The 27937-nt window shown below is 48.4% G+C and overlaps 2 protein-coding genes, 1 long non-coding RNA gene and 1 pseudogene across 7 annotated transcripts in view; 3 read left to right on the top strand and 1 right to left on the bottom strand.

Moving 5' to 3' along the window:
* LOC119457974 (glycogen phosphorylase-like) overlaps positions 1 to 23212 on the top strand; it is an 86379-nt pseudogene extending 63167 nt beyond the window's left edge.
* The window catches only part of LOC125946726 (uncharacterized), a 94943-nt gene extending 71721 nt beyond the window's left edge, over positions 1 to 23222 (bottom strand). The window contains exon 1 of the long non-coding RNA XR_007467818.1: positions 23113 to 23222. This is a non-coding gene — a long non-coding RNA (uncharacterized LOC125946726). The remainder of the gene's footprint in view (positions 1 to 23112) is intronic.
* Positions 1 to 27937, top strand: part of LOC119457972 (glycogen phosphorylase-like) — a 211371-nt gene that overhangs the window by 119330 nt on the left and 64104 nt on the right. The window contains exon 18 of one of the 5 annotated variants that reach the window (XR_007467814.1): positions 22374 to 22565. The gene's annotated coding sequence lies outside the window, so the exon portion shown is untranslated. Of the gene's footprint in view, positions 1 to 22373; positions 23324 to 27937 lie in introns of all 5 variants that reach the window. The other 4 variants (XR_007467813.1, XR_007467812.1, XR_007467811.1 and 1 more) reach the window with 4 other exon arrangements.
* LOC119457973 (glycogen phosphorylase-like) overlaps positions 27031 to 27937 on the top strand; it is a 63244-nt gene continuing 62337 nt past the window's right edge. Inside the window, exon 1 of the mRNA XM_037719758.2 lies at positions 27031 to 27375. Coding sequence (XP_037575686.1) covers positions 27133 to 27375 — 243 coding nt within the window. The 5' untranslated portion in view covers positions 27031 to 27132. The remainder of the gene's footprint in view (positions 27376 to 27937) is intronic.

Below are 27937 nucleotides of genomic sequence, written 5' to 3'. Positions count from 1 at the left end.
GATGAGAGTCTGCATGCTTGAGTTGAACACCAAGTGATGTTGACACTGGCATTATGCGGGATGATGTAGGCACAGCCACGCTGGCTTAGTGACTATGGCGTTCTGCTGCCAAGCACAAGGTTGTGCTTTCGACTCCTTGTTGTAGTAGCCGCACTCCAATGGGGTCAGAATGCAAAGGTGTTAATGTACATCGAAGTATCGCAGGTTGGTTGGTTGAAAAACTTTATTAAGTATTGCAGGTGGTCGAAATTATTCTGGACCTCCATCCTCCTCCCCCCCACCCCCACCACAGCGTTCCTGATAGCCAGTGTTTTGCATTGAGATGCTGCAACCCACAATTTGATTTGATGATGCAGGCAGCTCCGGGCTACCACATAGCAAAGCAGATCATCAAGCTGATCATCGCGGTGGGCAATGTGGTGAATCACGACCCTGTGGTTGGGGACAAGCTGAAGGTGATCTACCTGGAGAACTACCGTGTCACCCTGGCCGAGAAGATCATCCCAGCCGCCGACCTCAGCGAGCAGATATCTACTGCCGGCACAGAGGCTTCAGGCACCGGAAACATGAAATTCATGGTTGGTCTCCTTCCTCTGATGTTTTTGTTATTTTGCTGCTGGAGTGGTCTGCATGCCTTTAGTTTTATCTCGCTTGTTGCTTCTGGGTACTATTGCAGTGCCCGTTGTCAGGACTTGCTGTGAGCCCAGTTGATGCATACTCAACATAAATATGCACCTCTCTCCATTGTCAGTTTCTTTTCGTTTCTGTGTGCATGTTTTTTTTTTGTTTTTGTTTTTTCGTCTTTGTGCTTTGTTATCTATCATGTCACGTGTCCATGCATTTTGTTGTGCTGCCTTTGCACCCCATTTCCATGGCTGAGCATAGTGTTTCTGACACTTGTCCCTGGATGGAGATGTGGCTGTGCATGTTTCTTCAGCAATGCTTCAATTAACTTTGTGAATGACTGTAATTTCAAGCACTGGCTCGGTTTGGTTTAGGCTTAACGCACGAAGCAACTACAGCCAACAACTCTGCATTGGTGTCAATTGCTTATCTGCTTCAATGCGCATGATTGTTTACAACCATGCCTGCCTGCCAAGATCCATTGTGCATGTTGCCACAAGGCAGACAAGGAAGGGACTTGACGTTCTACAGTGTCTAATGGTATATATTGGACTGGTTGCTTCCTGGCACTCTTGAGCACTCTGTCAGAGAGCTTTACACCGAACTTGTCGAAATTAAGCAGCCCAGCTGCATTCAAGTGGATATTTTGAGTAGCTTCCCTTAGTCTCAGAACAGTCTGCCGCAGTTGGATTTTGTTGAGGGAAAGTCTTTAAGATATGGCCATGTTCGGCGACCAGTCGAATGTACCGTGAAATGGCATGTGTGCTCTCATTCTCGGAGGCCAAGCCACGCCAGGCCTTGCTAGTGTTATTGGGTTGCAGTACCACCTTGAAAGATGCACTGCAAAAGGGTTGTTAGACCAGTAGGTTCTGACCTTGGAGGCCATGCCATATATGCCACATATCCCCTCTGTTTGTTGCCCTCCGTATGCTGGCATGCATGACATGTTTTGCAGAGCAGGTGTGCCAGGCAACAGAAAGGAATTAAGCATGTTTCCACAGCACTCTAACGTTACAGTTTGAAGTCTGACTGAATAATCTAATAATACTGATAACACCTGCACAAAAGCCCGTTCTCTCTTCACAGCCACCACAGAGCTTTACTGAAAGTTTCTGCCATCACACTTTCTGTACAAAGTTTGTCACTCGAAATGTTGCATATGCTGTAAATCAATCACGAAGTTGCAAGATAAAAGTTTTTCCTTAAACTTCTGCTTGTCCACTCACTCAGTAGGGGTCACTTGCCAGTGGCAGCATGACCACACCATATCTAAGTAGTTGTGTGAGAGGTTTCTCTTGTTTCAGTCATTATAGCGAAGTGTGCATGGGCTATATGTAAGGGCAGGTTATGTATGCAAAGATATGGCATTCTCAGCAGTGCCTTTGTGTATAAGGTCTGTTTTTTTTTCTTTACAAACAGATGTCTCACATACATGATGTTTCTTTTTGTAGCTGAATGGCGCTTTGACCATTGGCACCCTGGACGGTGCTAATGTCGAGATGCAAGAGGAGATGGGCCCAGAGAACATCTTCATCTTTGGAATGACCGAGCCAGAAGTTGAAGAGCTTAAGAAGAGGGGGTGAGTGCTATTTGAATCTCGTTTATTCTCATGAGCCACTCATGTTCAGAGCTGAAAGAGAAATTGCATTTGCTTACTATATTCGTACGAATGCTAACACAAGATTCCTTTGCGAGATAAACACCTTTGCATTATATTTGGATGCGAGCTCAAAATACCAGAAGCCCATACAGGGGAAACAGTTTTATACTGCTCTTGTGGCTAAGCCATTGGCTTGTTTATGATTGCATTTTATTGTATGTTTCATGTAATACTGTCATGTTTGGGTGCTGTACTTCTGTTTCATACAGAATAAACCATCTGCACATCACCTGCGTTGATGTAGGAGCAAAGACATCATTTTTACGGTGAAAGAAGTGGCGACGCTGTCTGTCATTGTTGGGATAAAATAAGCCATGTGCAGCCACATCTTATCACAACAATGACAGGTGGCAGCACCATTCTGTTGCCCAGTAAGTGTGACATCCTTACAGACAGACAGACAACGAACTTTATTTGATCCTGAGGAGCTACTGTCAGGACCCCCTAACGGGAGGCCGTTGTAACCGCTGGCCGCGCCCACGTAGAGGACAGAACGCCATGACACTCCACTCTTTCCTGGAGCCTCTGGATAGCCTGGGCTTGCTTTCGGAGTACCGTGCTTCTGATGGCCTCCTCCCATTCGGCTTCGCTGGAGAGTAGGTCGTTAGGCAACGCGGGACATCGCCAGAGCATGTGAGCCATAGAGCAAAAGGTTTCATTACAGTCGGGACAACCAGGGTCCACGTCTGAGTATATCCTACTAAGGAAGCCCCGCGATGGGAAAGATCCTGTCTGCAACATTCTAAGAGTAACAGACTGACCTCTGCTGAGCTTCGGGTGAGGAAGGGGATAAACTCTCCCGTCAAGTTGGTAATGTTTAGTAATTTCATTAAATGTGAGAAGTGGATCGTTCTGCTGAGTCCCTTCCTGCCCCTCCGGAGCCTCCAGACCGTTGCGGCGCGTGAGTTCAACCGCGCTCTTGCGCGCGGTTGTGGGTCACCTTGTTGAGGTTTGGGAAGCCCTCGAGAACATTCATCCCCATGTGTGCAGGGAACCACGTAATATAATGAGAAACGGGGCAAGCCCTCTTCTCTAGACTAGAGGCCGCCTCTCGTGCAAGGTTACCCGATTTGAATGCTCTGATTGCGTCTCTTGAGTCGGTGTAAATGTAGAAATGCTCTGGGTCGCACAAGGCCAGCGCAACAGCAATTTGCTCTGCTATACCCGGGGTGGCCGCCCTTACCGAGGCGGACGAGCGAAGCACCCCCCGCCTGTCTATAACCGACGACGCAAATATTCTCCTGTTAGCATACTGCGCCGCGTCGACAAAGAGTGCAGAGTCTATGTCATCCCTAACTCTCTTCAAGATTTGTCTACCCTCGTCTCTTCGTCTACCCTCGTTATGATGTGGATGTACGTTTCGCGGGAAGGGCCCCACCCATGTAGGTCTCCCTCGTTTTCCGTGTCAGTGTTATCCGCCATTCCTCCATTATCCTAGGAGCCATGCCAACCTCGTCAAGGATTCGCCTGCCAGCATTGGTCGACAACAGCCTAACAACCTGGGCAGTGATTTGCGCCTCAATGATCTTGTCTATGTTATTGTGCATTCCGAGTTGATCTAGCCTGTCGGAGCTCATGGCAATCGGCAAGCCTAGCACTCTCTTGATGCTCTTGCGCATGAGGGTATTTAACTTGGTCTTTTCCATTTTGGTCCATACTAGAGCTGATGCCACATAGTTAATATGGCTCATCAGAAACGCGTGGTACATCCGAAGGAGGTTGTCCTCACCTAACCCCTTCATTCGGTTGGACACCCTAGCGATTAACCTCAACATATTCTCCGTCTTGGCTGTAACGTGGGTAATTGTTCTGGCATTACAGCCCCTCGCATCTATGAGCAGGCCTAGGATCTTGACTGAGTCGGCTCTAGGAATTTTCTGCCCCATCCTTACACACTTAAATAAAATTCATTCTTGACGACACAGGCTAGCAGTGCATCTGATAATCTGATAATACCATTAAACCAATAGGATATTATGCTGCACACAAAATTTTACTGTAAATGAACCTGCAGTTTCAGCCAGAAGAGCCATTTATGCCAGTCTCCCTCATTTTGTTGAACATTCCGTGTAATGCGCGATCGGCCTGAACCAACGTTTTTCCGATTTCGCGCTTCTTAACAATACGCTTTAGAAAAAAACACCTTACGACTCATGCACAGGAAGAGACGCGGACTTTCCGACAAGCATGGGCGCATTGTTGGGAAAGGGTGCGACAGTATGAAGTGGTTCAACGTCACAATCCGCTACTATCCAAGCATGCGTGTACAGCCAGCGTCACGGATGTATTATCGTGCTGGACTGTGTGTAAAAATGCTTAAACTTCTAAGTGCTACAGTTGGACCTGGAGTTGCCAGTTCTCCTTTACAGAAAGACTGGATGACACAGGAGGCTGTTTGTTATTTCCTACAGAGGAGGCTGCTTGTTATTTCCTGCCTGCAAAAGTTTATTCTGCAACTCATTTCAATGTGCCGATTCCCAAACTTCTTATTTTTGCCCTAGGCTATTTTTGCCCTAGGACAACTAGTGCCTGATGTACCATAGAAACTGGGTTCTTTTATCTAGAGGAAAATTAGCATCTAGACAAATAAACCGAACACAGTTGTTAAAATACAGAATGTCGAAGGTGTGCACTAAGGCATGAACCAATATACTAGGTCAATTTGAGCTAGAGTTGAAGCTCATCAAGGTTTACTGAAAGAAATGCAATCTTTACCTGTGAAAAACCACTACCGTATATTCCGGTGTATAAATCACGTTTTTTTACAGAATTTTTCGTTGGTACATGTTATACATCGGTGCGACTTATGTATGTTTTTTTTTTTCCTGGAAAAACTGCCGTCAAAATCATATTGGAGGCTATGGCCACGTGAAGCACGCTGGGTTGGCTTAATAGGTCTTTCCAGAAATTCACGCGCACCCTCTGTGGCGGGTGCTAGGCACTGTGGGAAGCCGGAGCGCTGCTGGCGTGTCGTCTGCTCGCCTCGTTTGCAGCTCGCAGGCATGCGGGCGGACTAGTGAAGTAATTTTGCAGGAACAGCGCTTTATTGTGACTTTGCTTCAAACTTTGCTGGCAGAAGAGGCGTGCCAAAGCAACATGGATAACAGCCAGCAGGCAGTAAGTGTTGTACTTTAATTGATAATATGATATTAAGTAGCGATATGTACTTGGCAAAGTGCTCGTTGAATAGGAAACTTCAGATGGCTGTGAGTGCATTTGTGTGCTGTGATCACTTGGTCCCCTACGCTTCGTTTATTGTGCTTCCTGGTATGGGTATTAATTTTCTCATTCGTTTTATTGCAAACGTACAGATGCGCAGATACTTTGTAGCCCAGCAAAACATTGTACATAAGATGTTGGGGTGCGTTAAACAGAACCGTGTTTCGCACGTCACACTGCCACTGTGAAAAGCGCACCGAGGGGTTTGAGGCCGACTGTGTTGTGCACATAGAGCAACTGATATGGCTGTCCCGAATGGTGCATCTTAACTATTATTCACATGCCACGCTGCAAGTAGTAGAGGAACCCATCAACACATGCGTAGGTTGGACGTAATGCGCCGGCGGGTATGGAACGTGTAATGAAGGCTTAATTGCAAACATGCGGCGGTAATATGTGCTGCTGCATTTCTTGCATTTCATTCCAAGCAACATAAAACAAGCTTTTTCTGTAAAACCCCTTTCCAAACCATGAACAGAAAATTCTTACAAGAATTTTGAACCTGATTTATACCGTATGAACAACATGTTTTTTTTTTTGTTCATCTGTATATCGCACTGTCTACTCCTGCTCAAGGCTTAAGACTGGCCGGCTGTATCCCGTAAATAAAAAAAAAAAATTAAAAATAAAAATGTTACTGCGGGGTTTTACATGCAGAAACCATCATATGATTATGAGGCGCACTGCAGTGAAGGGCTCGGGAAATTTCAACCACTTTGGGTTCTCTAACGTCTACTGACATCGCGCGGTACACGACGGCGGCAACACATTCACGGATATATATATGTGTGTATATATATATATATTTCACTGAAGAAGAACGAGCAGTATGCATGCACTGCTTTGAGAAAGACGACGACGAGTTGGGCGAAGCCTTCTGTCTCTTTTGCATGTGCTGGTGGGTAACCTCTCGCTGCGGTGCTCTACTCTCTGAAGGCTTCATTAATTAAACTAGAATGCCTCTTTACAATATATATATATATATATATATATATATATATATATATATTGTAAAGAGGCGTAAAGAGGCATTCTAGTTTAATTAATGAAGCCTTCAGAGAGTAGAGCACCGCAGCGAGAGGTTATATATATATATATATATATATATATAGGATATATACGTATAATATATATAGCGGCAGCCTCAATTCGATGGAGGCAAAACGCCAGAAGCCATGTACCACACGATGTCGGTGCACGCATGTTAGAGAACCCAAGGTGGCCGAAATTTCCCGAGCCCTTCACTGCGGTGCGCCTCATAATCATATGGTGGTTTCTGCATGTAAACCCTGCAGTAACATCTGTTGTTTCCTGTTTGAACACGGTATAAATCAGGTTCAAAATTCTTGTAAAAGTTTTCTGTTCATGGTTTGGAAAGGGCCGTTACAGAAAAAGCTTCTTTTACGTTGCTTAGAACGAAATGCAAGAAACGCAATGGCATATATTATCGCCGCATGTTTGCGATTATGCCTTCATTACGCGTTCCGTACCCACTGGCGCATTTCGTCCAACCTACGCATGTGTTGATGGGTTCCTCTACTACTTGCAGCGTCGTGTGTGAATAATAGTTAAGACGCACCATTCAAGACAGCCGTATTAGTTGCTCGATGTGCACAACACAGTTGGCCTCAAACCCCTCGGAGCGCGCCAGCATCTCATGTACAACGTTTTGCTGGGCCACAAAGTATCTGCGCATCGTATGCTTGCAATAAAACAAATGAGAAAATAATACCCACACCAGGAAGCCTGATAAACGAAGCGTAGAGGACCAAATGATCACACCACACAAATGAACTCGCAGCCGCCTGAAGTTTCCTATTCAACGAGCACTTTACCTAGTACATATCGCTATTTAGTATCATATTATCAATGAACGTTCAACATTTACTGCCTGCTGGCTGTTATCCATCTTGCTTTGGCGCACCTCTTCTGTCAGCAAAGTTTGAAGCGAAGTCACAAAAGAAATGTCGCAGTTTCGCCGGAAAGGCGAAGCATCAATTGCGATAGCAAATTAGTAGAGAGCTATTCGTAGTAGGGATAGTAGTTTTATCGGCTGCATAAACTTGGACACATTTGCTTACTAACTGAATTAACAAGCGTGGTGTCAGCGCTCACAAGCAAACATGAATACATCACACTCAATGACCGCAGACAACCACTGTCAAAACGCTGGCAGCAAGCACAGCCTCCGCAGCGAGCGAAGGTTCGGGCGGTCTATCGCTTCAACGGAAACTGAGCGGTGAATGCATAGCGCATGCAAAGCTCAGAGCCATGTGGAGGTCGCATTTAAGACACGGTGCGGGCGACCGCCACAGCCAGGCCAAGTACAAGCGCGGTTGTTGGCAGACTAGAAGCTGCCCCCCTCCCTCCCGCGCTGCCGTCCCGCTTTCCTCCTTTTGCGTGGGAGATTGAGTGGCCAATTCCCCTTGCGCCCGGCTGCAAGATACGCATTTGGTGCCGCAGCACAGTGTCGCCCTTCCCCCCTCCCTCCCATACCCCCACGACCTTTCGCGCGACGGAAGTCGCGTTTGCTTTCCACCATGCGTTCGCTCTCCGTGATAGCACGCTCCCCCGCGTGCTTTCACTTGCGCATATGGCGCGTGGCGACGATTTTATCACCCTTGGACATTATACAGAACCTCACAGCGACGGCGATGGCAGAAATTCGCCTGAAGTGTCCATATAATTGCTATCACAATAAAAAGCGCTGTTCCTGCAAAATTACTGCACTCGTCCGCCTGCACGCCAGAAGCGCTCCGGCTTCCCACAGTGCCTAGCGCTGATCCGCGAGGGGAAGACGCGGCGCTGCGATTTCTGGAAAGGTAGAGTCACTTGGAAAGGCCCATTGCTACGGGTTCTGTGCGCGCTATCGAGGTACCGGGTTCTGATCGTGATCGAGTTCCCGAGCGCCGTGCAAGGATGGAGCAACAACACAAGCGGCGGCAGGCCGTCCGCGAATCAACCGATCCTGAAGTCATCGCATCTGCAGATCGTTTTCAAAATACGGCGCACGCCCCTGCGCAAACTACGCAGTTGCTACCGGAGTACAAGTCACTCCCCCCCTCCCTCCCGCGCTGCCTTCCCGCTTTCCTCCTTTGTGCGCGATTCGGCTCACCGTCCCACGCTTTCACTCGCACATAAAGCATACGGCGCGCGGTGACAGTGTTATCGCTCCTGGACTTTGTACGGAACATCGCGGCGACCAAAACTGCAGAAATGCGCCTGGAGTGTCCACATCATTGCTATCGAAATTATCTAGGAATGATACCCATGCGCGCTTACGCGTGACCCTCGTTCACGGATTGATACGTCACAAATTTTTTTTTTTTAAATGGCATACCGAATGAACAGGTGCGTCTTATACACCGGTGCGACTTATATGCGTCTTTTTTTTCCCCAGAAAAACTGCCGTTTTGAGATGGGTGCGACTTATACAAGGGTGCGACTTATAGCCCGGAAAATATGGTAATTAAATAATTTTCTGAACAAAATATTATGCTAAAATTGGGCTTAGAGCACACTGCATGTAGTTATATTTTCAGTAAAGAAGGAATTATCACAATATATAAAATAGAGCAGAAGCTAGTTTCTCTCCAAAATTGCTAGTATGTCAAAATTTTTATGACAAATAAACGAAATACATTTCAAAGCATCTTTATTGGGACATAATTACTTTCAAATTATTATGGAAATTAAGGGTCTTGGAATGTTATGGAATGAATCTTATGAAAATTAAGGGTTTCGGAGACTCAAGAATGACAAAACTGAATTACCTTTGGGCCAGGTTTCTGCCTTTAAATGGAGCCTCCTCCCTTAACATCTTGAGCGTCCTGCATTCTACTGCTGTTTAGTCCATTTATGCCTGTCATGGTACATGTGTCTCATGTCATGAATTCTTACTGCAGCTACAATGCCTGGGACTACTACAACAAGCTGCCAGAAGCGAAGCAGGCCATCGACCAGATCAACGGTGGTTTCTTCAGCCCATCCAACCCAAACCTCTTCCACGACCTCACCAACGTGATGCTCAACTATGACAGGTAACTGTTTGTCTTAACTTGCATGTGTCATGTGGTGTGTGTGCATGATTCATACACACCACAGTTGTTTCCCTGGGCAGGTGTTGTGTCTTTGGAGAAGGTTTGTGGTATTTGTTGATACTGTGCTTGTTGTGGGCATCATTTTCATTCATATTGTTACGTGAAGGATGAGTCAATTAAACGAGAGACTATTTACAGATTATATTTACAGCAGCGCTGACCGGTTGGATTCACAGCGCAAGCCCAGTTCGTTCTTCCTCCTCTTTGCTCGAGTGATGGCGCCCGTGCGCCTCGTTCAAATGACCAAATACAACACACGTGTAGCATAATCCCCCGGTGGCAGAAGCGACGTCTCGGAGCATCTAAATGTCATCACTGGGAGGGTAATACTTCTTCAGTCGTGTAACGTGCACGATATCACAGGACTGGGAAGCAGATGGGGCGTCAGGGGCGATTTCGTAGGTGCACTCAGTATGGGCCTGTGGAGCGAGACAGCAGTTTTTCTGACAGGCAGACATGACGCGAGGGAGACCACAGAAGCACCAAAGAACCAGGCGGAAAGTGCATGTCTCGGTGTCGCCTGTCGTACAAATGCCTTTGACTCTCTTGGGAGTTCAGAAGGCGGTCACGGGCAATTTCCCTTGCGTGGGCAGCGCGGGCGATAGCATCAAGTGCATATTCACTGGTGGGTGCCGCGTGAACAGGGAGGGTTGTGTCGAGGAGCAGTGGTGGTTCTCGGCCGAATAGAAGGAAAAATGGGGAATAACTGGCTGTGTCGTGGTGCAAGGAATTATACGCAAACGTGACAAACAGTAGAGCGAGGTTCCAGTCAGTGTGGTCTGAAGAGAGATACTTCGCAAGCGCGTCTATGAGAGTGCGATTCAGACGCTCCATGAGGCCATTTGTTTGCGGATGGTATGATGTGCATAGCTTGTGCCTAGTTGCACAGGACTGCAGGATGTCTGCGATAACTTTGGATAGGTGTGAGCAGTTGTCATGGAGCTCCATGTAATAAAATCTTGTCGCGTAAAAGAAAACTGGCGAGATCTGCGGCGCAGCTTGTAGGAAGCGCTCGGGTGATGGCGTAGCGCGTGGCGTAATCAGTGGCCACAGTGACCCACCTGTTCCCAGAGGTAGATAGAGGAAAAGGGCCAAGTAAGTCCAAACCAACCCGAAAGAATGGCTCCGCGGGAATGTCGAGTGGTTGAAGGTACCCGGCAGGGAGCATCGATGGTGTCTTGCGTCGCTGGCATTTCTCACACACTGCTACGTATCTTCGAATGGAGCGAGCAAGCCCTGGCCAAAAGAAGCATCGGCGAATCTGGTCGTAGGTACGTGACACACCAAGGTGGCAGGCAGTGGGGAGGTCGTGAAGTTCGTGGAGAACGGCCGAGTGAAGGTGTTTAGGGATCACAAGGAGTAATGCTGGGCTGTTAGGGTGAACGTTGTGGCAGTAGAGTACGCCATCTTGAAGTATGAATAAGCGAAGGGAACTGTCGGCAAGTGATTATTCCAGGCGGTCAATGATGATACTCAAGGACGGGTCACGGCGCTGCTCGTCGGCGACATGGAGCAGTGGGAAAACAGAGAACACAGGCGTCAGTATCAGTATCAGACGTAGCGGTTGGGTATTCGACTGGGTAGTGAGAGAGGCAGTCTGTGTCGTGGTGTTGGCTTCCTAACGACCGAGCGCCCAACGACCGAGCCGGCCAGTATCCTCCTTGAGCGACGAAAGCCAACAAGCCCATGATGGTCTGTGATTACTGAGAAGAGCTTGCCATATAAATATGGATGGAACTTTGAAACAGCCCAGACGAGAGCAAGACATTCGCGCTCGGTAATCGAAAAGTTGTGCTCTGCAGTTGTCAGGAGCCGCCTAGCGTAGGCTATAGCACGGTCGTGTCCATGTTGGTGTTGTGCTAAGACGGCTCCGATCCCATAGCCACTGGCATTGGTTCGGACCTCTGTAGTGCGGACAGGTCAAAGTGGGCCAAGACAGGTGGATTAGTGAGAATCGTGATAAGGCGTGAAAATGCGACAGCCTGAGGGGAACCCCACGTAAAAGGCACGTCTTTCTTCAGAAGTTCAGTGAGCGGTTGAGCGATTGCTGCGAAATCTTTCACAAACCATCTGAAATAAGAACAGAGCCCCACAAAACTCCGGACGTCTTTGACAGACTGAGGTACAGGAGAAGCCATTACTGCTCAAACCTTCTCCGGGTCGGGTTGTATGCCGGAAGCATTGATGAGATGGCCTAGCACTGTAATCTGTCGGCGCCCGAAGTGGCACTTCGATGAGCTTAATTGGAGCCCAGCTTTGTGGAAGACGTCAAGGATAGCGGCGACGCGCTCAAGGTGCGTCTCAAATGTAGGAGAAAACACAAGGACATCATCGAGGTAACAAAGGCAAGTTGACCATTTTAAACCTTGAAGCAGAGATTCCATCATCCGTTCGAACGTGGCGGGGGCATTGCATAGACTGAACGGCATAACCTTGAATTGGTAGAGGCCATCTGGAGTGACTGAAAGCGGTCTTTTCTTGGTCTTGCTCATCTATGGAAATCTGCCAATAACCAGATCGAAGGTCTATGGACGAAAAGTATTTGACACCATGAAGACAATCAAGAGCGTCGTTGATTCGTGGTAACAGGGTAAATGTCCTTTTTAGTGATTCAATTTAGGTGGCGGTAATCAACGCAAAAATGCCACGTGCCATCTTTCTTTTTGACGAGCACAACTGGCGATGCCCAAGCTAGGGCTCAACAATGCCTTTGGCTTGCATCTTGTTTACTTCCTGCTGAATAACTCGCCGCTCTGCCATGGACACGTGATACGGTTGGCGGTGAATGGGAACAGCATAACCAGTGTTTATCCGATGCTTAACAAGGGATGTCTGACCCAGTGGTCGATTGTCAGTGTCAAATATGTCGTGGTAGGAAAGCAAAAGGCGATATAGGGTGACTGCTTGAGCAGGTTCGAGGTCCGGAGCGACCATGGGGCGTAATGTGCCGTCGGGGTTAATGGTAATCAGGAGGATCTGGAGTACGCGTCGGCTGCAAAAGCAGTGACGTGGTCGTCTGTCACTGATCGGAGCGTGGCCACCACTATGCCTCCAGGTAACACTTGCTTCGTCAAGCCAAAATTAAAAACGGGGAGGCACATCCAATTAGCGGCAAGGGTTACGACGGAGCGTGGCACAGAGATGTCGCATGCCAGGAGGACATCAATAATAGGTGCGAGGAAATAGTCGCCATCAGGCATGGTTGCCATTGAGGCCAATTCGACGAAGGTTAAGGCTTTTGTAGGTAAGTGAAAAACGCTGTAGCGTAGAGGGTGTTCGGTTGTTCGGGGCGAATGTCGGAAAGAAGAGGAACTTTTTTGAGGCGACGACATAGGTTAGCGCTCATTATGGACACTTAGGCTCCAGTATCAACCAATGCCGTCAACGGAACACCATCTACTTCAATAAGGTTCGTGTTCGTGAGGAGTGTCAACGGAGGATTTGGACAGGACGAACGTGATGCAGCACTACCTCCAAGAGCTGCATGGCCTAGTTTTCCGTCTGGCGGGTTGGCGAGGAAAAGTGGCAAGTTTGGGGTGACGGGGAGCGACGGCGTTAAGGCGATGGCGATCACACGGAGGAGCGGCTGTCAGGGGCATCAGAAGGTGAATAATGGCAAGCGTCGGCATATGGGCAAGGAACAGGGAATGAGCTCCAGTATGGCGGCATCCAGGGGGTGCGGCAGTGGCGGAATACATGACCAACTCGGTGGCAGCGGAAGCATATCGGTTTGTCGTCTGGGGTTCACCATTCAGCAGGATTGCGTGGTCTGGGAGCGAAATACTGGTCATTGCAGGTTGTGGCCATCGGAATGGGTCCTGAATCAGGTCGGGAGACAGAGCAGGCGGTAGGGATGCCAAGGTTTTCAATTTCTTGCCGCACAACTGCCTGAATAACGGAAATGGTTGGGGGCGCTTGATCAAAGGTACCGTCAAGTGGTCGTGGGTAAAGTGGGGTCGGATTCGCCGCTTCAAGCTCTCGGCGAACGATGCGCGTGACGTGACGTTCTTTTGAAATGGTCGTGTGGCGGTAAGATCGAAGCAAGAGGACGTGGCAGGTGTGTTTGGCAGCCGGGAAAACTGTGGGAGGACGCAGCGGCTTTTGGCTACCTCGAAGCGGCGGCATTCTTCGACGATGGCGTCGAGAGTAGGAACATTGTTATAGAAAAGCAAATTGAAGGCATCGTCCGCGATTCCTTTTAGTACTATATGGCCCACCTTGTCAGCCTCGGTCATGTGCTCGTCGACTTTCCGGCAAAGCGCGAGCACTTCCTGTATGTAGGAGACATATGATTCAGTCAATGACTGGACACGGGTGGCAAGCTCTTTTTGCGCAGCCTGTTGGCGACCTGGCGTGTTGCCAAATAGGTCGCAAAACCTCTCTTCGAAAATGTCCCAGCTGGAGAGCTCGGCCTCATGAGTGTGAAACCAGACACGCGGTGTCCCGTCCAGACAAAAGATCACATTGGAAAGCATGATGGTAGGGTCCCAGTGGTGGCTTTGGCTAACACGCTCATATATATTGAGCCAGTCGTCGACGTCAATGCCATTTTGGGCGGAGAATGTCCCAGGATCACGGAGACTGGGAACCGTAACGTACGTTGTGGTTGATGCCGCAGGTGTAGGTGGCGACAGGGTGTTTCCATCGGAAGCCATGGCTGAGAAAACGACGGTGCGGTCGCTTCAGAGCTCCGTGGCGAGGACGGGGAACGTTCCACCTCCACCACAATGTTACGTGAAGGACGAGTCAATTAAACGAGAAACTATTTACAGATTATATTTACAGCAGCGGTTGCAGCGCTGACCGGTTGGATTTACAGCGCGAGCCCAGTTTGTTCTTCCTCCTCTTTGCTCGAGTGATGGCACCCGCGCGCCTCGTTCAAACGACTAAATACAACTTGCATGTAGCAATATTGTCCATGTGCTTTTTCAGCACACTAGCAATGTGCAACTATATACGTGTTGGCAACATGTCTAGAGTTGAACCACATTACAATGAAGTTTCATCCGACATGAAAATATACCTTCATATCTGATGTTCGTTATATAGGCATGCCTATAACAACATCATGCATGCCTGTTATAAACGATCTGCATACAACGTACTTTCGGATATTATAGACCGATCTTCTCACTAGTTTGGTCTGCCTGTATTATCAACGCGACATATTCTGCTTTTAATGGACCCAGCTATAATGGACAATTGGCTACACCAGACACATTTTTTGGCATATTTTGTCTAGATGGTGTAAATCCAACATACTTTACTGCAGTAATGCTTGTGTGCGGCATTACACTGCATGCAACTATTTCTGACCATTCGCGAAATTTCCAAAAAGGCACTTTTTCTTAAGCAACGAATACACTAGCGGCAAGCCTCCCACAATGGTGTGTGGCGCAATTCCCCATCATGTCGACCATGTAAGCGGTTCATCGCCACCTAGCTACCACTGTGGGCTCAGTGCCGAGGGTGCTGCTAGGCCTAACCTGCTTCAAAGCGACGGCACTTCAAAAACAACTTTCGACGATCATCAAATGTATCATTTTGAGAACGCTTCACTTCTCATCACATCAGTTTTCATTAAAAAAATGTCCCAGTTTCGCCCGAAAGGCGAAGCATCAATTGCGATAGCAAATTAGTAGAGAGCTATTTGGAGTAGGGATAGTAGTTTTATCGGCTGCACAAACTTGGACAAATTTGCTTACTAACTGAATTAACAAGCGTGGTGTCAGCACGCACAAGCAAACATGAATAGATCACACACAATGACCGGAGACAACCACTGTCAAAAGGCTGGCAGCAAGCGAAAGTTCGGGCGGTCTACCGCTTCAACGGAAACTGAGCGGCGAATGCACAGCGCATACAAAGGTCAGAGCCGTGTGGAGATCGCTTTTAAGAGACAGTGCGGGCGACCGCCGCAGCTGGGCAAAGTACAAGCGCGGTTGTAGCTGCCCCCCTCCCTCCCGCACTGCCTACCCGCTTTCCTCCTTTCGCGTGGGAGATTGAGTGGCCAGTTCCCCTTGCACCCGGCCCGGCTGCACGATAAGCATTTGGTGCTGCAGCACAGCTTCACCCCGCCTCCCTCCCTCCCATACCCCTACGGCCTTTCGTGCGACGGAAGTCGCGTTTGCTTTCCGCCGTGCATTCGCTCTCCGTGATAGCGCACTCCCCCACGCGCTTCCACTTGCGCACACGGTGCGTGGCGACAGTTTTATCGTCCTTGGACTTTATACGGAACCTCACGGTGACGGCAGAAATCCGCTTGAAGTGTCCATATAATTGCTATCCCAATAACAGAAAACAGGCCGTTATTCGCTGCATTCAGACTGCGAGGCACGTGATACGATCGAGCTGTCTTGCATGCAGTGCAGCGACGGCTAGACGTGAGCTCCGAGTTGAACTTGCCTGATAACACAACTCTCGTTCGTGCTACAGATCTGGCAGTGGTTGTCGCTTATCGGGAAAAATAAAATTACGACACCAGTTTATTCTACTGGCCACTGTTTTTTTGTGGAAAACAAACTGTAGCTGATATTGGTGTCATTGGCGGTGGCAGTGTGATCGTTCCAAATGGCCGGCACGGCAGCGCTCGCCAACTAGCTCCCTGCCATTGTGCTGGTCGTTAATCTTGCAGTTGTGCGGGTGTATATATGCTCCAGTGTCAGGGAACTACCATTTGAAAGCAACCAGCTCCGGAAAATGGCAGACAGGAAGACGATAACTACGTAAATCAATTTATCTAAAGTTATTTAGTTTCATTTCGACGTTTTTATCATTAGTTCCACCATTTCATAGCATACCACAACCCTAATTTTGGATAGAACGGGCTTCGGATATGACAGACCTTTTTGCTGGATTATCACAGTCCATTACGATAACAAGCATCAGCTGTATATTCGTTACACGCTGACATTGATGAGAAATGTTTGTCACTTCATTATAATTGATAATTTGTTATACAGTGGCGGCAATGTTAAGGGCGGCAATGGCGAAGCACTTCGCAAGATAATGGCAAAGGCCACCAGCACGATGCAGCTCATCCGACGCATCACCAACAAACACGCGGGCATGCGCGAAGGCAACATCATACGACTCATACAAGCCTTTGTTATTTCTCAAATAATGTGCATGGCAGCGTTTCACAACTGGACGGTTGCGGAAAGAAACAAGCTCAACTGCCCTCATACACAAGGCGTAAAAATGTGCGTTGGGACTTGCGCCCGGAGTGAGCACCACCAAGCTCCTAGAACTAGGCTTGCACAACACGCTCGAGGAACTCGTGGAGGCGCAACAAGTGTCCCAACTCGAGCGCCTATCCAAGACCCGCCCGGGCAGGCACGTCCTCGAAAAGCTCGGCATCGCATCCCACACGCAGCACGGCATCAAAGTGGAAATTCCAAGAACCATGCGCGAGCAACTATACGTGCCCCCATTGCCTTGCAACATGCACCCCCAACACCACACGGGGAGACGTAAAACCAGGGCACAACACATGAACCAAAGTTACTCCAACGACAAGGAGGCAGTCTTCACCCACGCAGCCCGTTATCGAGACAGGAAGAGTTTCGTGGCGGCAGTTGCTAGCCACCGAGGTAACCACCTCACGAGCGTCACCGTGAATGCGGCATATACCGAAGCGGCAGAGGAAGCGGCCATAGCACTGGCCCTCACACAAACCAAGGCTACATACGTGATCTGCGATTCGCAAACGGCAATTCGCAATTTTGCAAATGGGCGCATATCGCAAGAGGCGTATCACATACTCAAGCGACATCCCATACACCAGGGAGAGGCCGACGTCGATAACCGAAGGCACTTGCTATGGATCCCGGCACACACTGTACTGAGCACCCCCAACTAAGCGGCTCACCACGTTGCTCGAGGCCTCACTCACCGAGCATCATCGGAGGAAGAGCCCCCGCGGGGTACTGCAAACGTCTGGGCGTGGGAGGATCGTTTGACCAGGTTCCACGACATCACGACATCACGACATACTACCAGTTACAGAGACGCGTATACCCATTCCCTCACGCTAGGTTAGACAGGGCGCAAGCAGTACACTACAGGAAATTACAAACTGATTCTTACATAAACCCCAGACTCATGCACGCTATATATCCAGACATGTACACTACAAACAGATGCACATCTTGTGGCGAGGTTGCCACACTTAATCACGTTATGGGAATGTCAGGAAATAACAAACAATTCGGGCAGTGCCGACACCTCCGTCTCTTCCACCGCCAGCCTCCGCTCGCGTTGGAAAACCGCACTGCTCAGCTCGAACCTGACAGTACAACTCTGGGCCGTCCAGCGAGCCGAGGAAGCCGCTTCGAGACAAGGTCTCGGAACCGGGTCCGCGGCGGGTGCCCAGACCCACTAAAAAGACGCCGGACTCAAATCTGATTGATTTGATAATAAAGTTTACGTTCTTCTGGTTATACAGCCAATGACCCATTTTCCGGATACCCGATTTTGTGGACATGCCCAATAATTCGGACGCCTTCGCAGCGCTGCCATGTACCCCATAGAGTCAATATTGTCGCGAGCGGAAAAGCGAGAGAAGTCCACGAGCAGCGAACAGCACCTTTACTGAAGCAGACACAACAACCAACCAATGTCGTTCACGTCGTCTTCTACCTCCTCCCAGTCCAAAAGTGGGCGCCCGATCTGATTATGATCATTATGGAATGAACATGTAAAACATGCGTGGCAATATTCCCTCCCCTGAAAATGCATTGTCCTGATGCTAAAAGACGATTAAGTCAGGTCACAAAAAAAAAAAGAAGTGGAGAAAAAAAAATAAAGCATGGAAAGAAGCACATAAGTAGCGTCAACACGAGTACAAAACAGGTAAGTCATCTTGAGTAATATGGCTTCATCTGAACTATATGTGCACGATTTCGGGCACAGGCTTACGGCTGGAGCGCCGTGAAGAGTCGGCGGGGATCACTTTGTAGTTGACATCGTTTAGGTGTTGTAAAGCTACATGGACCAAAGTAACGGCGCAGAAGCTTTTCGGAGCAGTCTTGTTGATGTATGGGACTCGACACACCCAGCCATGATCACCAGGGCTGTACAGTACCTCTCTGCGGCGAAGGTTGTAACGGTGAGCATCATAACTTTGCTTACACTGAATACGCAGTTGCACAAGCTGACGAGCTTCTTCGGCCCGTTCGGCGAAGGAGTCCGCATCCGGGAGTGCAGTTGTGCATGTGACAGGCAACAGCATTGCATCCAACTTCGTGCAACTTCGTGTCCGTACAGCAAGCGAAAAGGGCTGAATCCTGTGGTTTCCTGAAGCGCAATATATTATAGGCGAATGTAATGTATGGAAGCACATCGTCCTAGTTCTTGTGGTCATTGGCGACGTACACTGACAGCATGTCAGCAATCCTCTTAATTAAGCGCTCGGTTAGGCCATTGGTTTGCGGATGGTACGCAGTAGCTTTTCGGTGCGCAGTACCACTTAGTTACATGACTTCATGCACAAGCTGTGCTGTAAAGACTGCGCCGCGATCCGTGATGGTAGTACTGCGGCTGTTGCACCATGGCGGAGAACAATGTTATGAACGAACAATAGTGCAATGTCGGAGGCGGTGGCTCGCTGAACTGCCCTGGTTTCGCAACAGCGAGTAAGATAGTCGGTGGCGACCACAATCCATCGGTTGCCAGCAGAAGACATCGGAAATGAGCTGAGTAAGTCCATACCCACCTGCTCAAAGGGAAACTTTGGAGGATTAACAGGCTGGAGAAAACCGGCTGGTCGCATAGGCGGAATCTTGCGGCGTTGACAATCACGGCACGTCGTCACATAGTGCTTCACAGTCTTCGATAATTTAATCCAATGGTACTTCTGGCGAATGTGCGTGTAAAGCCCAAGTGGCCAGAACAAGGTTTGCCCTGACAAGCGCGTAGAATCTACTCACAGAGCCCAGAGAGGACAACAAGGAGGTAGCTGGTGTCATTTGGATGGAAATTGCACTTGTAAAGCACGTCGTTGCAGATGCAGAACGATGACATGTGACGTTCGAATTCATGAGGAGGTTGCGAGGTGCGTCCCTCAAGGTAGTCGATGAGTGGTCGCAGCTGTAAGTCTTCTCTCTGCTGTCGGGCTAGATCAGATACTGCCAGAACAGCAAGAAAACCACAGTCACCTTCGAGATCGGTGCTGCCAGTGCCAACAGGAGCGAGAGACAGACAGTCCGCATCGCTATGTTTCTGCCCCGACTTGTGCACAATCGTAACATCAAGCTCTTGCAATCGAAGACTTCAGCGAGCTAGGCGTCGTGAGGCATCTTCTATACTCGCCAGCCAACACAGAGAACGGTGGTCGCTTACCACACGGAAAGGGCGACCGTACAGATAACGTCGAAAACTTCATGATGGCCCACACGACGGGCAAACACTCCTTTTCGGTAGTAGAATAATTTCTCTCTGCTGATGATTAAGTGCAGCTAGCCTACGCAATAACTCACTCGACACCTTGCTATAGCTGCACAAGAACAGTACCAATGCCAACGTTGCTTGCATCCGTGTGTAGTTCAGTACCGGCATCCGCGTCAAAATGGCCCAGAATCGGAGGAGACTGGAGGCGTGTTTGAAGCTCGCGAAAGGCGTCTTGCTGTTATTGCGCCCAAACGAAAGAGATGTCGTCCTTCGTAAGCCGAATTAGTGGTTCAGCGATGGAAAGCACGACGCATTGCATAATGCTGCTTCCCGAAAGTCAGCTTCGCCTCTATATAGCAGTGTTACGCGGTGAAGCTTATGCGAAGTATTGCGTTGAAGCATACCAAGAGTGGGAAGGGGCAATTGCCACGTGACACGGTATGTTTTCCTTAATTATACACGCCTGCACCCGCTGTCTCCTATCGCAGTAAGAGCACCGATACGCCTAATAAGTATACTTGCAGGCCTTTAGAGCTATTTCGGAGGTGCCTGTGGCGATTTGAGCCTTTGGGGGTGGTAAAAGGCATGCATTAATTTTTTCGGACTGCCCGATTTTTCAACCGTTTTCGCGGCCCCTTGGGAGTACGAATAATTGGACGTTGACTGTTTTCATGCTTGTTATATCAAAACTTGACAGTAATTTACAACTTGAACTTGCTTTGCAATGTCACTGACCGTATGTAACACTTTGCAGCTGACGTTCGTGCTTTTCCTGCCTCATTTATGCACCTCCTGGTTCTGCACACACCTTGCCACATTAAAGGGAACAAGTTCACCACTTATTAATTGTAGCGTTGTCATGGTGCATCGGAACAGACATCATAGATGCTTGCTCGTGCTGCAACTTTCTTTTCTCTCACTCTTCCATCTTGGTGCCTGTACGCATGCCTCAGGTTCTTCCTGCTGGCCGACTTCGAGTCGTACATGAAGTGCCAGGAGCGGGTCTCGGCCATGTACACGAACCAGGAGGAGTGGACCAAGATGGCGCTGCTCAACATCGCCTCGTCGGGCAAGTTCTCGAGCGACAGTACCATCTGCGAGTATGCCCGCGAGATCTGGGGCGTCGAGCCGTCCTGGGAGAAGCAGCCCACACCCTACGAGCCCAAGGGCGTCAACGACAATTAAATAAGACGGCGGCCACACGTGACTTAGGCAAAGGAGGCCCTACTGCCAATCAACCACAAGCACGAGCTGCTGCTGCTGCTTCTATCAACCAACAGCCCACCAGGCGTCCACGCTGAACTGTCCATCTAACCACCACGATTCTTAGTCCCTAGGCCTTGAGGCTTTGTTCTGTAAAACTGAGAAAGACAACAAAAAATCCAAAATGCTGGCCTCATAAAGCAGTAGCCCTCACCGAAAAACTTCATTTTGTTGCTCTATTCCTAGTGTTATTTGAACAAGACAGAGTTTCACTGGAAGCTGGAGACTTGAAGTGATCAACAGAGGACAAACAGTGGCTGTCTCTGATTTCTTTCATCAGCGAGTGTCCTTGATGAAGACAAGCGAGCCCTTTGTCGAAATGTTTGCTCCAGAGCCATCCCTTGTCTGTTGATCACTAGCATGTGTTGGCATTAGATTGTGAAGCTGCCTTTTGAGAACGTTGCATGCGATGTGAAAGTCTTACGGAATGCGACAGTCAGTGCTGTAATGAAAGGATTTGCTGATGTAAGTCGAAATGATTAAATCGATGGCGTAATTGGAAGTCGTCCATGTAAGTGAAACTGCCCACATGGGAGCACTGTGTCATCTGTAAACATTTGTTTGGCTTCAACAAGGGTTGCACTGTGCCTCTACTTTAAGGATTATGGGAGAAAGGTTGTGCATGAAAGGGCTCAAGCTGATTTCGGTAAAGTACCGCTATGTTGCGTTAGTTGTTCTATTGAATAATTTTCAGTCCCGTTAAAATGTTCAGAAATGACGCTCTAGAATTGGCATACTACGGACAGCTCATAGCTGTTGGCATTATGGTGTGACGCCCTAAAAGCTGCGTTTGCAGGAGCTTTGAAGCAGTAACTGGCGACTTAATGACTCGTTTTTGTGGGCGCCAGTAAATGATTTTTATTATGTAGGATTGTACATGTGGCTCTGCAGAAAGCATGGAAAAAAAGGCAACAATAAAATTTAGGAAGTGGGCAACCAATCAAAGATGTGACTACTACTTGGCATATTTTGGTAGGCTTCTTTTTTTTTTCTTTCTTGCACGATGTGCCTACATTGCAACGTAGCAGCCACATTCTGCTTGTGATAGTGAATGTTGCACCGCAAGTGCAAAGTCACATTGATCATCACATTGATCATACGGTGCAGCTCTTGGAGAGGTGTGGCTAGTATTAGCAATTGTGGAGAGTTTAGTAGAGCGAGAAAAACTATACTTATTACGTTGATCAAATTATGTAAGCTCAGAATTCTTCCTGGGTTTCGGAATGTGATAGGGAACGTAAACTTAAGAAATTGTGACACCGCAAGCGCTTAGATGACATATTTCAATCAAAAACAAAATGACTTACCAGGTTGCATAGACTGCGTAACTTCACCATTCTTTCTGCATTTCGAAAAATTATGAGAAAGGGACAACTTGTAAAGCTGTAACATCGAAAGTGCTCTGATGACTGGCTTTGAACTGCCGAACAATCCCGGTGTCTCTTACACTGGCACACACTCCGTGTTCTCCATGATGGACTCAGACAGCTTTCACGTCTTCAGACGCAAGCAGCAGCGACTGTTTTCGATTTGTGGGCCGTCGCTTACAGCCTCAGAACACCAGTCGTGCACACAGCCTTGTGGAAAGAGACCCGCTGGCATCGGTTTCCCTACAAAATTGCACATCCTCAATGGATGACGGGTGCTGAGTTATGGTCTCTGCCGTCTTGAAAGCATACTGCAAACTGCCCATATGTGATCCTAGTTGTGTCTGTCATAGTGTTTCTAGAGAGGACTGGTTTTTATCACTCCTGCGAGCCTGTGACATTCTACGTGTTTTTATGAAATTTACCCATTTTCTTTTTCCTTTGCCACTGGTGTTATTGAAGCTCTGTTATCGTCTTTCAGACAACTCACCTATTTTTTGTTGTTGATTTGACCTTTGCGTGGAGTGTTATGTGTTGCACGTTGTTCATATCCTTTATCTAGGTAGCAATAAATTTTTCGAGGTCTTTCACTGTAGCCTCCACATTGCCCTGAAACGGCTGAAGCCGAGAGGACGGTCGTGGTTCCTGAATTGTTCCTTCCTATTTCCTGCCATGGCTCGGAACATCTAGATATATACCAGGTGCTTTATTTTAAAGCAGCCATGGCCAGAGACATTTCGGGTAAATAAAGAATTTAAAAAAATTATCGGTGTTGTATTGGTGGAAGCATTGCAAACTGTTCCTGTTCAAGTACGTGTTGTAGCTGTTGCGGCTTGCTGCAGTCATGTCGAACGTGGCAGTCGCATGAATGTCCACAGCAAGGATTAAAGACGTGTTGAAATCATGAATAGACGAAGCTATTGTATATTCCTTGTTTGAGATGTGCTGCATAGCTCTGGAAAACTGTTGCGATGCTAACGTGTTAGTATGTGCTTATTTACAGGCCTCACAGCCTCCAAGAAATGGAGTACGTGAGGGGGGGAGGCATACAAAGTATTACAAAAAAAAGCAGTGATTATATCTTTATACAAGATGGTTACCTATGTGGTTTTACAAGTGGACAGTTCTGGACATTAAAAAAATATGCAGATCCGATGCACATTTCGGAATCTGTGTGAAGCTTTCACGGAGCGATTCATGAAATGCTATGAATTTGACCATTTCATTAGTGCGTCTTTGTATAATGGAAACGCATGGGCATGTGCTCTCATGCACCAATGTGACAGCTCTTGTATTGCCTTGTATTTCTTCATTTTAAATGTACCGCCTGCTACTTGGCTAATCCCTCATTGCAGATATGTGCCATAGTATGGGAACAACACGCGGTGATCACCTCAAAAAGCTAGTTGGCGTTGCCACGATGGAAGTATATGTGCGATTATAGTCTAATGGTTAGAGCAGTGGGGGGCAGGTTTGATACCAGCATCAGGCACCCTAATTCAATCAATTCAATTCTCAGGAGCGTTCAGAAAATGCAGCCAAATCGAAGAGGCCTAATGATTTTTTGCAGCCTAGAATAAGGCGGCCTGGTCCACAGTTGTTTTACTGCAACAATAGTTGACCGATATCACCAGCCCTTCCCCTGTCGAGAAAATGGGGGTAAGCGAAGCTTGTCATGTGTGTACCCTGACCTACTACTTTTCTTTCCCTTTCCTACTAGTACTTGTACTTCCGTTGCGTTGTAGGATTCTCTGCTTGTTGCTGTTGTCGCTTGCGTTCGATGTCTTGAGTTTGCTCGGCGATGTAGCAGCACTCGTCCGCCCATTGCCGCTTGCGATTCTTCTAATTTAAATTGCTCATACCCCCTTAAGCAATGGCTCATACCTCCTGTGAACGCGGCCTCCCCTTTACGGCGACAGAAGGGAAGTGAAATTCTATACTGGAATGATGAGCGGCAACGGAGCCAGCTGTGGAAGAGGACGACAAACACGGGAGCAGTGGCATGAGCACGAGCTCAACCCGAGGGGCGCCAACCAGCCAGCTGCGGAAGAAGACTATGCTCGAGCAAAGTGCTGATAGTTTTCCGCGTACACCGATCCCAACACAATTGTGAGCCAATAAAGCTTCGCTTAAAAGCTAGAAAGTGGGTTTGCTAGCTATGCCCCTCTGTCCTTCCAATTATTCCATTGTTGTCCGGCCACCTAGCCTATGACAAAGAGACATGAAACATTGCCACTGTCGCATGAGTTTAATTTATCATTTCTTTAATTCAATTAGTAAGGACAAGTAATTTCCCCTATGTTGTCCTGGATGTCTATGTTTGATTGGCTTCTTATGATATAATGGAAGGATAAGCAGTATGAAAGGAAATAAAAGTAGGTCAGGTAAACACACGAAAAGCTTCGCTTATCCCCATTTTCTCGACAGGGGAAAGGCTGGTGATGTTGTTTGGACACTTAATTTGGACCACCGTGCTTTGGACACGGAAAGCGGACATGCATTTGATTCGGGGGCGCGTTAGAATTGGGCAAGTACTGCTGCAAAATGAATCAGCGATGTCCCTTGGCGTTTTTTTTTTTTTTTCTTAATCTTGTTTAATTCGACCTGCCGGATAATTCGATAAACTTCGCCAGCCCTGTCATAGTCGAATTAACGGAAGTCGACTATTTTTTTACTGTAGGTGCCGCCCATGATTGGTCATCGTACCTTTTTCTAATTAGTTTAAACAAATAGTCCTGCAGCATACTTATGTGGATATCAAAGTGAAAGTGTGCGGGCCCTCTTCGTGTACGGATTGAAGCTATGGCTTATACAAGTTATTGTCCATTAGGCAATGTGTATAACTGTCGGTTTTGTCAGTCCGTAGGCTATCTTGGAATCTTCCGTCGCGTAGCCCTCGTTCCTGAGTGAAGCCACAGCACACGGTGAGAGTCCACTGTTGATGCTGGAGCTCACAATTAAGGGAGTCTTCAGGCCAAGGTGTAATGGGAGGTGTAAGGGCTACCTCAGCCCAAAGTCTCAGAAAAGAGACTTCCTCCATTTTAGAGATTACGAGGAGGCAGGCACATGGTGTAATAAACACATTCACTGTGGCAGTACTTCTTGAAGTACAGATTACGGTGCATGATGATCAACCGATGGGTTACTTAATTGTCATATTCCTATGCTGTGTCCTCAAGGTGCAGAAAGATATGGTGCTACAACTGGAACAATTCAGAAACAAGATTTTTTCCCCTTCGTTGATTTGTAGCTAGCCGTCGCTTGCGCCACTGCAGGAATGCCCTGCACAGCTGCACAGGGGGAATAAGTGCAGTGACCTATGTTGCAGTGAACGTGTTAACATACGAAGTAAGCATAGAAGCTTTATCGGCCGTATAAACTAGTAAACATTCGCTTACTAACTAAATTAACAACCATGGTGTCACGCGTGCACAAGCAACCATGAACACATCTCACTCGATGATTGCGGTAATTCGATCGCTCTCAAAACGCCGGAGTGAGGAAGCGCGCGCGGCAGCTGCAGCAAGCGAATTGACTTTAATTCGTGCTGCCTCTCGCTTCAACGCGAACTAAGCGGCGAAAACAGTGCATAGGAAGTTATGAGCCGGCCGTCGGCGCACTTGGACTCTATACTCCTCGCAGATCGCTTTCAAGATAGCGCCCGCGCGGCCGCGCCATACGCAGCAGCCGCCGGTGTAGTACCCCCCGTGCCTTGCGCGCGACGGAAGACGGCATGCTTCCTCCCCGCTCTCCTCCCTTGCGCGCGGGAGATTTAGCCGCCATCGTCGGCTCACCCTCGCACGCTTTCACTCGCGCATACTGCGCGTGGCGAAGGCAGAAAAGCTTATGTGTCCATATAATTGCTATCGCAAAAATAAACAATGCATCGGCACGACGTAATGCTTTAGTCATGCGGGAAGATACCTCACGTCCAAATTAACGTATCCCCATGCGACTATCAGAATATCATTTGCTACCGTCGCAACAAAATGCAACAAACTCACCTCTTCGCCGCGCCAGCCACGCACGCATTCCGTGTGGCCAGCTCGGCTAGGGACGAACGGAGCAAACATCTCCCCCATAGTACCTAGGCGAAGACCAAAAGTCTCCACATTTCTCTCTCGCAACGACTGCTCTTCACGCATGCGCAAAAAGAGCGGTTAAATCAAATTTTGATTTTCTTTTCAGAAAGCCCGTGCGGCGACAAGAAAACAGCGGCAGTCTGTGACTGCGCGACCTTCGAGCGTAGCGAGGGTTTGAGAGCAAACAACTGCTAACAACACTCTCCCCCGTAGTACCGAGGCCACCGTGACCGAGGCGAAGTTCTAACCACCCTAACGAGGGGTCGCGAAAAGATAGCTCCCTAGCTTCGTCCGCGCTTGTGCCGTTCAAGAACAGCTGATCGCGCCAGGCCACTACTACGTCGTACACTGAAGCGCTCTCGTAACCTGCCGTCTTGAATATTTTCCAAACCACCGCAGCGACGAGCAAGGAGAAGTTAACGAACCCAATGTCGGGCCCGATTACCGACTTGGAGCGGCGAAAGCAGATCAGCGTGCGAGGCATCGCTCAGGTCGAAAATGTTGCCGACGTGAAGAAGGCCTTCAACCGGCACGTCCACTACACGCTGGTCAAAGACCGCAATGTGGCTACGCCTCGGGACTACTACTTTGCCCTGGCCTACACCGTCAAGGACCACTTGGTCGGCCGCTGGATTCGCACGCAACAGTCCTACTACGAGAAGGACCCCAAGGTAGGTAAACACGCACTTCCGCATCGGCTGGCCGGCGTTTTCTCTTGCGCGCTCCGTCGTTCAATTTGTAACGGCGCAACTATTCTTCGTCTTTCCTCTCCATTCCGGCTATGCATTGTCGTGTGTTTTGCGAAACACTGGCGGAAACCGAACTGCGCGGAATTACTAATATATGCGTCAGTTGTCAGCCAGCGCACGAGGTATATAGCTATGCGATGGAAGAAAAGGAGTGGCCGGGGAGAGCGGGTTTCGCCCGGTATTTTGGGTCGTGTTTTGTTTCGACGCTGTGCAGGGATCCCATGAATTTTTGCGCGAAGTGGTCGATACATACACGAACACAAACCGGATAAGCTGCGCGGGCAATGTAGCGCCGGTGCTGCGCGCGCTCAAGCCGCAGTGCTAGAACATTCTAGCGCACTATAGCGCAACAAATTAACGCTGCTGTAATCTGCCATCGTCTGCATTTGATTGACGTATGCAGGCAGCGTATGACGCATTCTCTCTTTCCATCTTGCTTACGTGACGAGTGGTTTGTTAAGCATTAGATGAATTAAGAAAATTA

This window comes from Dermacentor silvarum, chromosome 7, assembly GCF_013339745.2.
Source record: "Dermacentor silvarum isolate Dsil-2018 chromosome 7, BIME_Dsil_1.4, whole genome shotgun sequence".
Taxonomy (NCBI): domain Eukaryota; kingdom Metazoa; phylum Arthropoda; class Arachnida; order Ixodida; family Ixodidae; genus Dermacentor; species Dermacentor silvarum.
This window is presented reverse-complemented; position numbering and strand designations above follow the sequence as displayed.